Source organism: Tachysurus fulvidraco, chromosome 1, assembly GCF_022655615.1.
Source record: "Tachysurus fulvidraco isolate hzauxx_2018 chromosome 1, HZAU_PFXX_2.0, whole genome shotgun sequence".
Lineage (NCBI taxonomy): Eukaryota > Metazoa > Chordata > Actinopteri > Siluriformes > Bagridae > Tachysurus > Tachysurus fulvidraco.
Window position 1 is genome coordinate 25,926,609 of NC_062518.1, and position 13,322 is coordinate 25,939,930.

Consider the following 13,322-nt stretch of genomic DNA (forward strand, 5'->3'; position numbering starts at 1 on the left):
CTTAACATACCACATCATGGTGTTGTCAGTCTGAATATGACCATCTGAAATGTTGCAGCGTTACTTCAAACACTTTATAACTAAGGCTCACCCTTTGTTTTTTATTAATTTTAGCAGTTTTCTTAAGAACATATGAATTGTAATAATGAACAGAACCTCAAATATAGACTTTCAGCTTTAATACTATGAGTTTATGAATGTATGAATTAATCACATTATATCATGTATATTCATTACATTCACATTATATATTAATTTGATGCACCCTGACTCTCAGGCTTCCATCTTTCGCATCTTGTGCTTATGTACGTTGTAATTATTTGGCAACAATAGAACAAGTGAATTTTGGAGAAGACCGAACTACACCACCGATCAGCAGCTCTTTATTATTAGCAAATACATTTTTAGGGAACTGATCCATCATTAGTGAATGAATGGCAAACAGAAGCAGGGACTGCATTTATTTTTCAGTTGTGTTTTAACAAATCCTGGCCATAGTGTTAAACTTGTCCTGCACTACTACCGCTTGCTATCTTTAGGTCAGGTTTATTAGTCCATGTCCTCACACTGAAGCCGTTTGGATCCTTCTTTCTTTTGGTACAAGTGGACATAAATACTATTGGATAAATCCGGTCACTTCACAGCTGTTATACACACTTTTACTCTATTCTTTTGTCATAGTGAGAACCTTTTGCTCCGGTCTCACTTCCAGGACAGCTTCTGTAATAAATTAATTGGAAAAGCAGTGATTTTGTTACCTTGTATTTTTCCCTTTTTGTCTAGTTTTTATTTATCTATAATTTTATTGCTGTGCTGTGATTTTTATCCTTGGCCAAAGAGACGACCACAGAATGTAAGGTTATAGACATGTTGATGTGGATGTCAACATCAACACCAGTAACACCAGAAACACCAGTTCAGATTTTTTTTGTTTGTTTTTTACCTTTTATTGAAAAAAATTGTAATATTATAATATAATAACTAAGATCTTAATTGTATTAGTTCTAGGATTAGGAGGAAATTAAGCTAGTTTATATAAATTAAAGTGTTATCATTGTGCCTGTTGTGCTTGTGTATCATCAGGGTTTCTGTACACACTGTGAATGTTTATTATGACTGTGGTATGTTTCCCAGCTTGCACAGTAATAAACCCCAGAGTGACTTTCCTTTAGTATGTCTATCTTCAGATCATAATTATCACTCTGTATCCGCACTTTAAAGTCCTGTGATTCAGGGTGCTTATCAGGAACAACCGGGCTTCCCTTTTTCACATATAGGATCCTTTTGAGAGTTTCTTCACCATCTTTCTTAAGGTACCAGTGAACATAGTTTGTGTTGAGTCCGGTCACTTTGCAGCTGATGTGTATAGTTTTCCCCTTCTCTTTTGTCATAGTGAGATAATTTTGCTCAAGTGTCACTCCAAGAACAGCTTCTGTAAGCAACATTAATAGCATTTACATTAGTTTTTTCTTCTACATCTTTCTTTTTTAATATATAGTTTTCATACAGTCATCTGATACTTACCTGTGGCCAAAGAGAACAGAACAGCACATATGGTTAGAAACATTTTCATATGGTTGTAAAATAAGCTCTCTGTATTGCACCTCTTTTTGTATTAATGCTAGTTAAGAACATGAAACTTTCATTGATCAAGTAAGATGTCATTTCCTGGGGCGGGGATTGGCCACATAGTCAGCTGGCGTTAAATCAGACTTATTATATTTGTAATTTTCTTACTATTGGGAAAAAATATTTATATTCGTACTAGTTCTAGGAATAGGAGGAAAATAAAGTGATTTTAACACAAATTCTTAATCTTGTTGCTTTGAAGTCAAATTAATCTCAGTATAATCTCTATTATAAATTATTTTTGTTCAATTCAATTTATTAAGCCCACAGATGCTAGTGAATTATTATTATTTTATTTATTTATTTTTTAAAAATACATATTAACTATATAATTACACAATCTAGTTTAACGCTTTTCTAGATTCTGGTATTTTGCTGGCTTGTACAGGTGAATGTAATGTGTACACTGTGACACTGGATGGCAACCAAGATCCAGCCTCCACCACTATGAACATAATAAATGGTGTTTTAATTGTTTAACACTCAGTGTGTGTGTGTGTGTGTGTGTGTGTGTGTGTGTGTGTGTGTGTGTGTGTGTGTGTGTGTGTGTGTGTGTGTGTGTGTGTTCAGTATAAATAAACAATCCATCACACAGCCATCACACAAATTGATGCATTCAGTTGTTCAGTGTAAGAAACCTGATATTTCTGTCGGAAATATTCTTCTCTAACGTACAGATTAATGTTCCAGCTTTAAATCTGTGCAACATTCAGGGAGAATTCAAGGCTACAGTGTAGTCTGCATGATGTGCACTAAATGCACCTGATTTATTAAGGTGCTAATGTTTAACTAATATATCAGTACTTGTGTGAAAAGAAAAAAATCTCCCACTTTCAACAAGCTTTAGATATCTTTTGATCTAATCTGATGTTAAAGCAGTGGAATTGATCTGCCAATCCTGGAGGGTCATAAAACAACACTAGCCATAATAAAAGATCTGTTTGAGGGACATCATTTATTTTGTTATTTTTATTTTATTTTATTTTAAATTAAATATTTATTATATTTAATTTAAATATTTATTTGTTTGTTTGTTTGTTTTTATTTTTTCCCCCACCACCAATAGTAATTAATCATAGGAATAGACTCTAGGGAGCTAAAACATGATGTAAATAGCAAAATCTCTTGTTGATGTAAAAAGAAGTGAGTTTATTCTACAATATGTTTTTACTTTTCTCTTAAATACATCACTCACATTTACTATTTATTCAATTAAAAGTAATTTTCTCCAATTAAACTCACATGGTATCAACAAGAGAATAGAACTGTGCATCAAGTTAAATGTTAGACATTGAAAACACATTATAATTATTGTATTTATAACCTTAGTTGATTTAGTTCAGTTCATTGAATGACATCAGGAAAAAGGAAAAATAGCAATTCAGTATAAAGATCTAACCTAATGTAAGGATGTGATTTCCTTAAGAGGTTTTGTTTGTTACTAAAGTATTCTGGTATAATAAGTTATTTTCTTTTCATTTAGATGTACAATCAAATGATGAAACTGTTAAACCACAAGAAAGTTTTTGTGTAAATACCGCTATGAGAGTCCAGGTGCAACCTCACTGTGAAATGATCATTTCGCAATAATTAAGGAGATTTTGCACCTTTTGCACATTCAGTGTAAAAGTGTAATGATGTAACCTGCATTAGATTTACATTAAATAACAGTTGTGGACAAAACTATTATAATAAATGTAGGATTAAACAATAATCACAATTGTGAGAAATTCAAAAGTTAGGTTTGTAATAATGCATACAAAAGGGTACTGTGTCTTTATAGACAAGTATGTATAAAATGTGGGATGAATTAAAAAATAAATTGTTATGTACATTTTTGCCCCTCTTATGTGGTAGCCTAGAAGTTAAGGTGCTGAACTACCAATCGGATGGTTGTGAGTTCGATTCCTACGTCCATCAAGCTGTCACTGCTGGCCCCCTGAGCAAGGCCCTTAACCCTCAGTTGCTCAGTTGTATAAAATAAGATAAAAATGTAAGTCACTCTGGATAACGGTGTCTGCCAAATGCTGTAAATGTAAATGAGTAGCTGTCAGTGCAGAGACATAGATGTTTTCATGAGTGTTTTCATGATGCTCTGTAATGCAGGGTGTGTTCCCATTTCTTCCCCAGCGTTCTCTTTCCATATTGTATCACGTACACTAGCACACTGTCCAGAATTAAACAGCTCTTATCTAAAGAAAATGTTGTCCTCGATTGATACCATCGGCTATAAGTTTCCGCTCAGATTACATAGGCACAGTTCCTGGTTTAATTGTAATAATCATTCAACTTTTCACATGACATATCTCTGAGTTTAAAATTAAACAATAAGAACAATTTCAAATATCAGTTCTGAACTTAAGAATGAGCCATTTTCAGAGTTAAGCGTGTGTGTAGTGAGGTTTTAATCCCTAATTTCACCACACAGAACGAACCTAAACATTCCTTTATTACTTGACTAATAAAAATATGAAAATAAAGTGCGATAAAACTAAAATGTCTTTAAAGAACCATACAAAAGACCGTTTCCAAACTCAAACCATTTAGATAAAGAAAGAAAGAACTTGAAAATGTGTGCAAATACCCACACATCCTGTACAGCTAATAGCTTATCAGCTCTGCAAATTGTGGTAAAGCTGCTGCATGTGTCTTATTTCCAGTAAACACATTCAGATAGTGTTGGGGGAAGAAAAAAATAATACAACCCACCATGACCACACTTTCCTACGACAGCAGTTTCCATTCTAATCAAAGTAATTATAATAAAAATGCAATTAAAAGAAAACAGGCTTAAAATGAATTTGTGTAACTAACTACAGTATGTATGTAATACAAACACAGTGCAGATATGTAATCTACACAGTGATCATGAAAGAAGAAATCCTGAAGATAATGTTTTAGTCATTTATTAAATATTGTTGTAAGGCATACAGTAGGAGTGGAAACATCAGTAAATACAAAGAGAATAAAAAATTTATTTGTTTCAACACTTAATATTGAAAGTATTACCTGTTATGAGGAAATTGGAAGAAAAAAAAGCCATATATTTAGAACTAAGACAACCTTTGGTTGGTGTGGTGTGTCGTGTTGTCTGACAGATCACTGAGCCATGTTTCTGAGAATCTTCTTGTTTTCAGTGTTTCTTTTGTACAGTAAGACAGAGACGATACAGAAGTACAGTATGTTCTTCACCAGCAGTATCACATACGTCACACTGAACAGATACAGACTGCGACTGAGCTCAAATCCATCTGCACGTCAGAGACAAACAATAAGTTTCAGTACATTTATCTTAAATCTATTTGAAATTACTCTCCAATCATTTTAGCACTGGATTTTCATTCCCTCTATATACACTGTAGAGTATATGAACTCTAGCAGCTAGCTTAAAGTGAACAAGCAGCCTATCCTTGAAAGCTGGAACCTTTATTTTTTACCTTGTCCAGGTTTTTCCTTCTCCTCCTTATCGTCTTCTTTTTTGTGTTCTTCTTTTTCTGCTTGTGCTTTCTGTTTTGGAGTTGGACATGTCACAACAGGGACATCTAAAGAGTAGCAACATGACATACATACAAAGTCATACATACAAACCAGACTAATATGGCAATGAAAGCTTTTAATGAAACATTCTTTATTAAAATTGTTGAGGTCCAGCTTGACAATAGATGACATTCTGAAGACCCAACAAAGCAGCTTTGTGTTATTGTTACCTTTAGGAATGGATAATTTCTTGTCTTTGTCACTGTGTTTAACCGAGCAGGTAAATGTATAAATGTTGGCTTTCTGTGTGTCTACGATGAGCATGCTGGTTATTTTGACCCCCTGTTTTTCATCTCTCTGCTCCAGCATCTCCTCATCTTTCAGATCCACGTTTTCTCCTCTCTCGTTTTCTGCTTTCCATGTGAATGTAACCATGTCTGGGAACATGTCTCTCGCATGGCACATCAACACACTCTTGCTATTTGGTTGTTGATTGGATATTGGGTACACAGACACTTCGGGAGCCTTCATGTTGCCATCTGTTATTTTATAGACCAGAGCATATAATTACTGAACAATCAAGAATAACATCTACATCATAACGTGTTCATGGTTGATCTGGAGCTTGTCCTGGTAACAATCATTCACACACATTTACACACATTCACACAGAGATACAATAGGTGTACAGAACCATGGTGAATTTACATACAGTACAAGAGAACATGATGCTGTTAGTTGTTAAAGCAAAGTGCTTATACACCTGTATGGTCCCCTGCACTAAACAAAACAACTGGCAAAATTACTGACTCAGTCTTGTACCATGCAACAATTGTCGGTGCAAGATGGGCTAGTTCTGGGCATTTTCTTATATACAGTACCTCTGATGTACACATTTCCATGCATAGAATTCTTTTTTTTTTCCATGCAGTTCTGTGAAGATTTCTAGACTGCAGTTTCTGGCAACCGGACAACCATGCCATGCTTAAAGCTACTAAATTCCCATTCTGATGCTGCTCAAGTTAGTGCAGATTCAGACGAGAGTTTAAACAGATATAGGGTTTTTGTCTATTTTTTCTTTAGAAACTTTTTAGCAAAGTTAAAAAAGGAAGGAAAGTAAATGTATAAATAAACCGCATTATCGTGACTTGATTTAAGATAGTTAGAAGACCTGCACCGGGACTCTCTGGCTGTCATTAGTCATTAGTTTTTTTTTCTGTATCTCTTTGCTAAGCTTTTAACCAAGCGGTAAATCCAGGAACACTATTTTTTTCACTCGAGAATGCATTGTTGTTCTATCATTTTATCTTTGTTATTTTTTATGCATATAATCTATGTTTTTGTATTTATTATTTTATTTTTATATTTCAATTTAACATGTAGTTCTAAATAATTTATTGGTTTTTAAGACTTTTTGTATATAATGCAACTTACAGTAAATGTCCTTGTTTATAAAGTGTGCTATATAAAAGGAACCAGCTTTGAATTGATTTGCTCAAGTCCTTTCCAAGTAATGATTTTGATTAAGACTTTCTGAAAGTCACAGCTGATCAGAAGTGAAAATTGTAAATATAAAACCAGATGCTGGAGATTAACATATTAACATTTTGTTTTTAACTTTTTATTTCTCTGAGTGATTTATTTATTATTTGATTGTTTTGCTTCCTTTTTTTTTCTTCTGTGAATTTTAAACTGCACATTTTTATAACAATATTTTTAATAGAATTTATTTAAGTATAAACTTACATTTTTTTATATTTTTCTTATTTTATCATTATAAATTCATACTTCTGGCAAGAATTGTGATTTTTGACAAGGAGCATTTAAAAAAGCGAAATCAGACATCTTTAGTTTTACTTTTAAACAGACGATTAAAATCTTGGTCAGTACTTAGAAAGGATGTTAAACAGAATATTCTGTAATGTTCCACCATCCTTAGCTTTGACAAATATAAATATCTCCTAAGAAATCATGCTTAGTAATAGGAAAAACCTTTCAAATCAACTAATGCTGCAAGTCAAATAACATCTCTTGTCTCAAAACCGTTTAGTCTTTAGATTTTGTTCTTACCTGTAACATACAGTCTGGTGCCTGAGCTGAAGACTTTGTCATTATCCACAATGTGATATGCAATAACAAAAAGTAGCAGGTGCTGAACTTATAATCATAGATGTTTGAGTGGCTTAACATGTTCCATTGTGCAAATCTATTATATTCTCTTCAAACTAGAATCGAAAACAAAAGAAATCTGAATTTCTAAAAGACTTTTAAGTTCCTTTGCTCTAATCTGTGTTTTGTTGTTTTGTCAGAAGGCTGACGGTAAACAAACTCGAAATCTTCATCTGAACATCTGTCTTGCTTCAACCATTTGATGGCACCGTGCTGTGAAATGATATCTAATATGTCAAATCTGTGTTGATTATAAGCACCTTACACTGACGGACTCCTAAACACCCCCACTGTTTGTTCATTTTTTATTCCTTATTTTATTGTTTCCCATTCAGTAGGAAATATCTTTTATCATCAGTATGTTGGCCATCATCATGTCTGCTGGTTTGTTTTAATATCACTGGCTCAAAAGAAACATCCTGGACCTTCTTGAATATTATGAGTATTATGTTTGAATAAAGCACATACTGTGTTTAGCCAACATTTTCCTCATATACTTTCTTTTTTCTGAGTCAGGAGTCAATGACAAAAGGAGTGTCCATTTGAGATGACTAAACTCCTACTGTTGTGATTTGTGTGATGGGCAAGTTGTGGCCTAATGGTTAGAGAGTCTAACTCGTAATCCTAAGGTTGTGGGTTCGAGTCTCGGGCCGGCCACGACTGAGGTGCCCTTGAGCAAGGCACCGAACCCCCCCAACTGCTCCCCGGGGGCCGCAGCATAAATGGCTGCCCACTGCTCCGTGTGTGTGTTCACTGCTGTGTGTGTGCACTTTGGATGGGTCAAATGCAGAGAACGAATTCTGAGTATGGGTCATGTCAATTGCTAGTTTATGATACTTGTTGTCTTTATTAACATTGTGAATTACTGGTTACTGAGTTTATATTCGCACATCAAACATGCACGGACTAACGGACTGTAATGTACTGGCTGCCTGTATTTGAGTTAAATATAGATTAATGTTCACATTAACGATCAGTCTATATTTTTCATTTGGTTTATTTTAACAGTGAGAGACAGAAGAACAAAACTCATTTCCAACATTCAGAAAAATGCATTCCAAAAAATGAGTGGAATAAGTATTTGACCCCTTCGCATAACATAAATTAGTACTTAGTGGCAAAACCCTTGTTAGATGGCAACTCAAATCTTCAGCTCTCTCCTCAGATTTTCTAAGGGATTAAGGTCTGTAATGTGCTTCTTCTTGAGCCACTCCTTTGTTGCCTTGGCCATGTGTTTTGGGTCATTGTCATGCTGGAATTCTCATCCACAACCTACTGTATTTTCACTGACCTGTCTGAGATACATGATTTGATGGTACATGGACCTGTCCATCATCCATTTGATGCAGCGAAGTCGTCCTGTCCCCTTAGTAGAAAAACATAATGTTTCCCCCAAAACATAATGTTTCCACCTCCGTGGTGTTCTTGAGGTCAGCATTCCTCCTCCTCCAAACATGGCAAGTTGAGTTGATGCCAAAGGTCTCATCTGACCACAACACTTTCAACTAGTTCTCTGGATCATTCAGATGTCTGTTGTTGCCTTCTCACCAAGCTGAACAGCGGTGGTCTCGTAGCCCATTCCAGCCTTGTGTAGGTCTACAATCTTGTCCCTGACATCCTTTGACAGCTCTTCGGTCTTGGTCATGGTGCAGAGTTTGGAATCTGATTGATTGATTCCTTCTTTGGACAGTTGTCTTTTATACAGATTAAGAACTGAGATTAGGAGCTGAGATTTAAGAGAGTGCTCCTTATCTCAGCTCATTACTTGTATAAAAGACACCTGGGAGCCAGAAATCTCGCTGATTGATAGGGGATCAAATACGTACAGTATTTCACTCTTTAAAATGCAAATCAATTTTTAACTTTTTTGAAACATGTTTTTCTGGATGTTTTTGTTATTCTGTCTCTCACTGTTACATAAACCACTCAAATTATTGACTGATTGTTTCTGTGTCTGTGGGCAAACATACAAAATCAGCATGGGATCAAATAATTTTTTTCTTCACTGAATGACGGGGAAGGGGGGTAATATAAGACAAGATCAACTGTACTGTACTGTAATTATATAAACCTAAGGATTAATAAAAGAAAGTATTCAGCCACTGATTTAAATGACCTGTGGTAGCGCTCCTTCCTACTCTGAGGGTGCATCAGTCTGCTGCTGAAAGAACTACACAGGGTTTCCATAGTCCCATACAGGGGGTGAAAGGTGTTGTTCATAATAGATGTCAGCTTGGCTAAAATCCTCCTCTCGAACACATCCTCCACAGTGGGCAGCTCAGGAGAGAGCTGGCTCTAATAACCTGCTTACTCAGTCTCTTCCTGTCCTGCACTGTACTGCAACCAACCCAACAGGCTACGTCAAAGGAAATTGTGGCGGCCGGCCAGTAATGACTTTAATAATGTCCTGCACACTCCAAAGAGCCCTAGTCTAGTCATGTAGATATGTACATATACACACACACACGTATATATATATATATATATATATATATATATATATATATATATATATATATATATATATATATATATATATATATATATATATACGTGTGTGTGTGTGCGTATGTGTGTGTGTGTATACACACCCACACACCCACACACACATATACACATACATACATACATATATATGTACACATACGTGTGTGTATATATTTATTATGATTGAGTTAAATATAGATTAATGTAGATTGAGTTAAATATAGATTAATGTTAATGTAGTTTATTAAGCAATGGACTGAAGTTTGACAAAAAATGAAGTCACATACCATATATTTTTCACACGTGATTCTGCAAGAAATGTGATTAAAAATATTATATGTGAAAATCAGATACTGATTATAATAATGAAAATAAAACGATAATTTGTAAATAAATAAATAAATAAATCACAGCGATACAATGATTGATATACAACATACATACTGCAATAAATGACATAGAAAATAATCACATGGAATGAGTTGTGTAAAAATATATCGAATAAACAGGATAAATTAAATACATGAATAGTATGTAAAACTGCTTGTTAAAAATCTCTTAAATGGAAATTTTAAAAATCATTCAAAATTAGTGAACAACGATAAGAGTAAAATAAAAAATAAATCTGTTAAAAACGTAAAAAAGGGAAATGGGCTAATTCTTTAGTCTGGTTATAATTTAATTTGTAAATGAGATGATTAATTTCATTTGAGAGGCATCTGAGTGTTATTTTATTAGTGAATGAAGTGTGTATGATGTCATTAGTAGAGGAAGGAAGCACAGAGTATTTGCACTGCTTTAAGTGGAGATTCTGTAACTGTGTCTCCGCGCCACAGCGCGCAATAGTAAGTGGCCGCGTCGTTGTCGTTAACACTTGCCATGGTCACAGAGAAGGTTCTGTCCTTTTTACCACTAGTGAATCTGACGGATTCAGAGTTGGTGGCTTTAGAAGCACCAGCTGCGAAGTACAAAATGCGCTGCAAGGCCTCTCCATGTTTCTGTCTGTACCAGTGAATAGGAGTGTTGGAGAGATCCACTGAAGTGTCCACTGTGCAGCTGATGCGCTTAATCCTGCCTCTGTCCATGACCTCAACCTGCTTCTGTGGTGTAAACTGACCACTAACGCAACCTAAACAGACAAACAATCATTAATATAATCAAGGTCATAGACAAAACAAATCCTACATGTATTGTTGCTGTGTATTAAATGTGTGCGACCTCACCGATTAGAGCCAGCAGAAAGCATACAGTTGTCATGTTGGACATGTCGTCAGATTTGGGTAACAGACCTCAGTGTTAGTGAGAGTATATTAATGTAAGGCTACAAGGCGCAGCCCCCATTATGATGTAGTGGGTGGGCATTAAGACTGCTGCAAACATTATTAACATCATAATTAAACGTTCACTTATTTGGTTTTTATTTGCACTCAGTTGTAATGTTTACTGTAACAGCTGTGACCACATTTTGATACTGATCACTCATGTGCTCACAACAGAACGTTTTAATGTTTATTATAGAGGGTTAGAGGAATGAAGTAAAGGAAATAAAGAAACAAATTAATGAATTAATTGATTGATTGATTGATTGATTGATTGATTAATTAATTATGTAAGTATTAAAATTCATATATACTGTGTGTGAGTGTATATATATAATTAATTAATTATAAGTACATATATATGTAATTATTAGCATAATTATTATGTCATTTATTTACGTAATAATTTACATATTTACATAATTTATTAATTACATAATTCTAATTACATTATATATAATGTAAGTAATATATAAAAACATATATATATGTATATAGTATACATATTATACATAATATATATATATATATATATATATATATATATATATATATATGTAAATATAATTACATTATTATAATCATAATAAATAATGTATATAATACTGTAATGCTTTTTTGTATATCAGGAAAGAGAAATACTACTGGGAATTAAACTTTCCAGTGAATGAGTGTATTTTCTACTGACAGTGACCTGATTTCTACGTGACCCAAATATTCCGCACTGACTTTAAAACACATTTGCTAATTATTGTATCTTATTTATAAATACTGGACACAAATTATTATTTATTATGTAGCAATATAGTAATTTCATGAATAGAAAATATATAAAATATTTTATATATATTAAAAAGATTAATATAATTAATATAATTTATTAATAGGTTTATAATAATAATAATAATAATAATAATAATAATAATAATAATAATAATAATAATAATAATAATAATAATAATAATAATTTGTACTTCATTGTCAGTAGGTGTACTTATTGAAAATGAAATGGGAAAAAATATGCTTTGACTTTTATTTCCGTCTTTACTCTGATGGAATCTTCTTCTGTAGGATTTGGGAGTTTCAGCAGTAATGATAGGGGGTTTGCTACAGTCTTAATAAAAAAAAGAGCCTTACTACTTAAACTAATTAGTAATTAATAATATTAATGCACTGAAAATAGAATAGAAATTTGCAGAGAAAAAATCTCTTATATGAAAATTGTTTCAATCATTAAAAAAAATAAGTAAACAACGATAAGAGTAAAATAAAAATAAATCTGTTAAAAACGTAAAAAAGGGAAATGGGCTAATTCTTTAGTCTGGTTATAATTTAATTTGTAAATGAGATGATTAATTTCATTTGAGAGGCATCTGAGTGTTATTTTATTAGTGAATGAAGTGTGTATGATGTCATTAGTAGAGGAAGGAAGCACAGAGTATTTGCACTGCTTTAAGTGGAGATTCTGTAACTGTGTCTCCGCGCCACAGCGCGCAATAGTAAGTGGCCGCGTCGCCGTCGTTAACACCTGCGATGGTCACAGAGAAAGTGGTGTCCGTTCTACCACCAGTAAATCTGCCCGATTCAGTGGCTTTAGAAGCACCAGCTGCGAAGTACAAAATGCGCTGCAAGGCCTCTCCATGTTTCTGTCTGTACCAGTGAATAGGAGTGTTGGAGAGATCCACTGAAGGGTCCACTGTGCAGCTGATGCGCTTATTCCTGCCTCTGCGAATGGTATCAACCTGCTTCTGTGGTGTAAACTGACCACTAACGCAACCTAAACAGACAAACAATCATTAATATAATCAAGGTCATAGACAAAACAAATCCTACATGTATTGTTGCTGTGTATTAAATGGGTGCGACCTCACCGATTAGAGCCAGCAGAAAGCATACAGTTGTCATGTTGGACATGTCGTCAGATTTGGGTAACAGACCTCAGTGTTAGTGAGAGTATATTAATGTAAGGCTACAAGGCGCAGCCCCCATTATGATGTAGTGGGTGGGCATTAAGACTGCTGCAAACATTATTAACAACATAATTAAACGTTCACTTGTTTGGTTTTTATTTGCACTCAGTTGTAATGTTTACTGTAACAGCTGTGACCACATTTTGATACTGATCACTCATGTGCTCACAACAAGAGAACATTTTAATGTTTATTATAGAGGGTTAGAGGAATGAAGTAAAGGAAATTAATTAATTAATTAATTAAAATACTACTACTACTACTATTACTG

At 34.0% G+C, this 13,322-nt stretch overlaps 1 protein-coding gene and 1 gene segment (V, D, J or C); both read right to left on the reverse strand.

The window, feature by feature from the left end:
* Positions 1-1,079: 1,079 nt before the first annotated feature.
* LOC113657571 lies at positions 1,080-1,607 on the reverse strand. The segment is given in 2 exon segments: positions 1,080-1,432; positions 1,525-1,607. Coding segments are annotated over 2 exon segments (402 nt in total).
* A 2,918-nt stretch (positions 1,608-4,525) lies between these two features.
* Positions 4,526-13,094, reverse strand: LOC113657570 (immunoglobulin lambda-1 light chain-like). Of its 2 annotated transcripts, none has more exons than XM_047817590.1 (6): positions 12,953-13,094; positions 12,560-12,858; positions 7,177-7,222; positions 5,337-5,645; positions 5,067-5,171; positions 4,526-4,880 (listed from the first exon to the last, which is right to left on the reverse strand). In XM_047817590.1, the coding sequence occupies exons 1-6, from the start codon at positions 12,993-12,995 to the stop codon at positions 4,729-4,731; spliced, it is 954 nt and encodes a 317-aa protein (XP_047673546.1). In that variant the 5' UTR covers positions 12,996-13,094; the 3' UTR covers positions 4,526-4,728. The 2 variants fall into 2 exon arrangements, with proteins under 2 accessions (XP_047673546.1, XP_047673526.1); XM_047817570.1 differs by lacking the exons at positions 12,560-12,858; positions 12,953-13,094 and adding exons at positions 10,587-10,891; positions 10,986-11,128.
* Positions 13,095-13,322: the final 228 nt, after the last annotated feature.

Excerpts from the sequence above, each read along its gene's own strand:
- LOC113657570 (XM_047817570.1), bottom strand. The coding sequence starts at position 11,028 with ATGTCCAACATGACAACTGTATGCTTTCTGCTGGCTCTAATCG. Across the intron at positions 7,223-10,586 it reads ATTGCGCGCTGTGGCGCGGA|GATAATGACAAAGTCTTCAG; the intron begins GACACAGTTACA and ends TATCACATTGTG. Across the intron at positions 5,646-7,176 it reads CACCAGACTGTATGTTACAG|ATGGCAACATGAAGGCTCCC; the intron begins GTAAGAACAAAA and ends ATAAAATAACAG.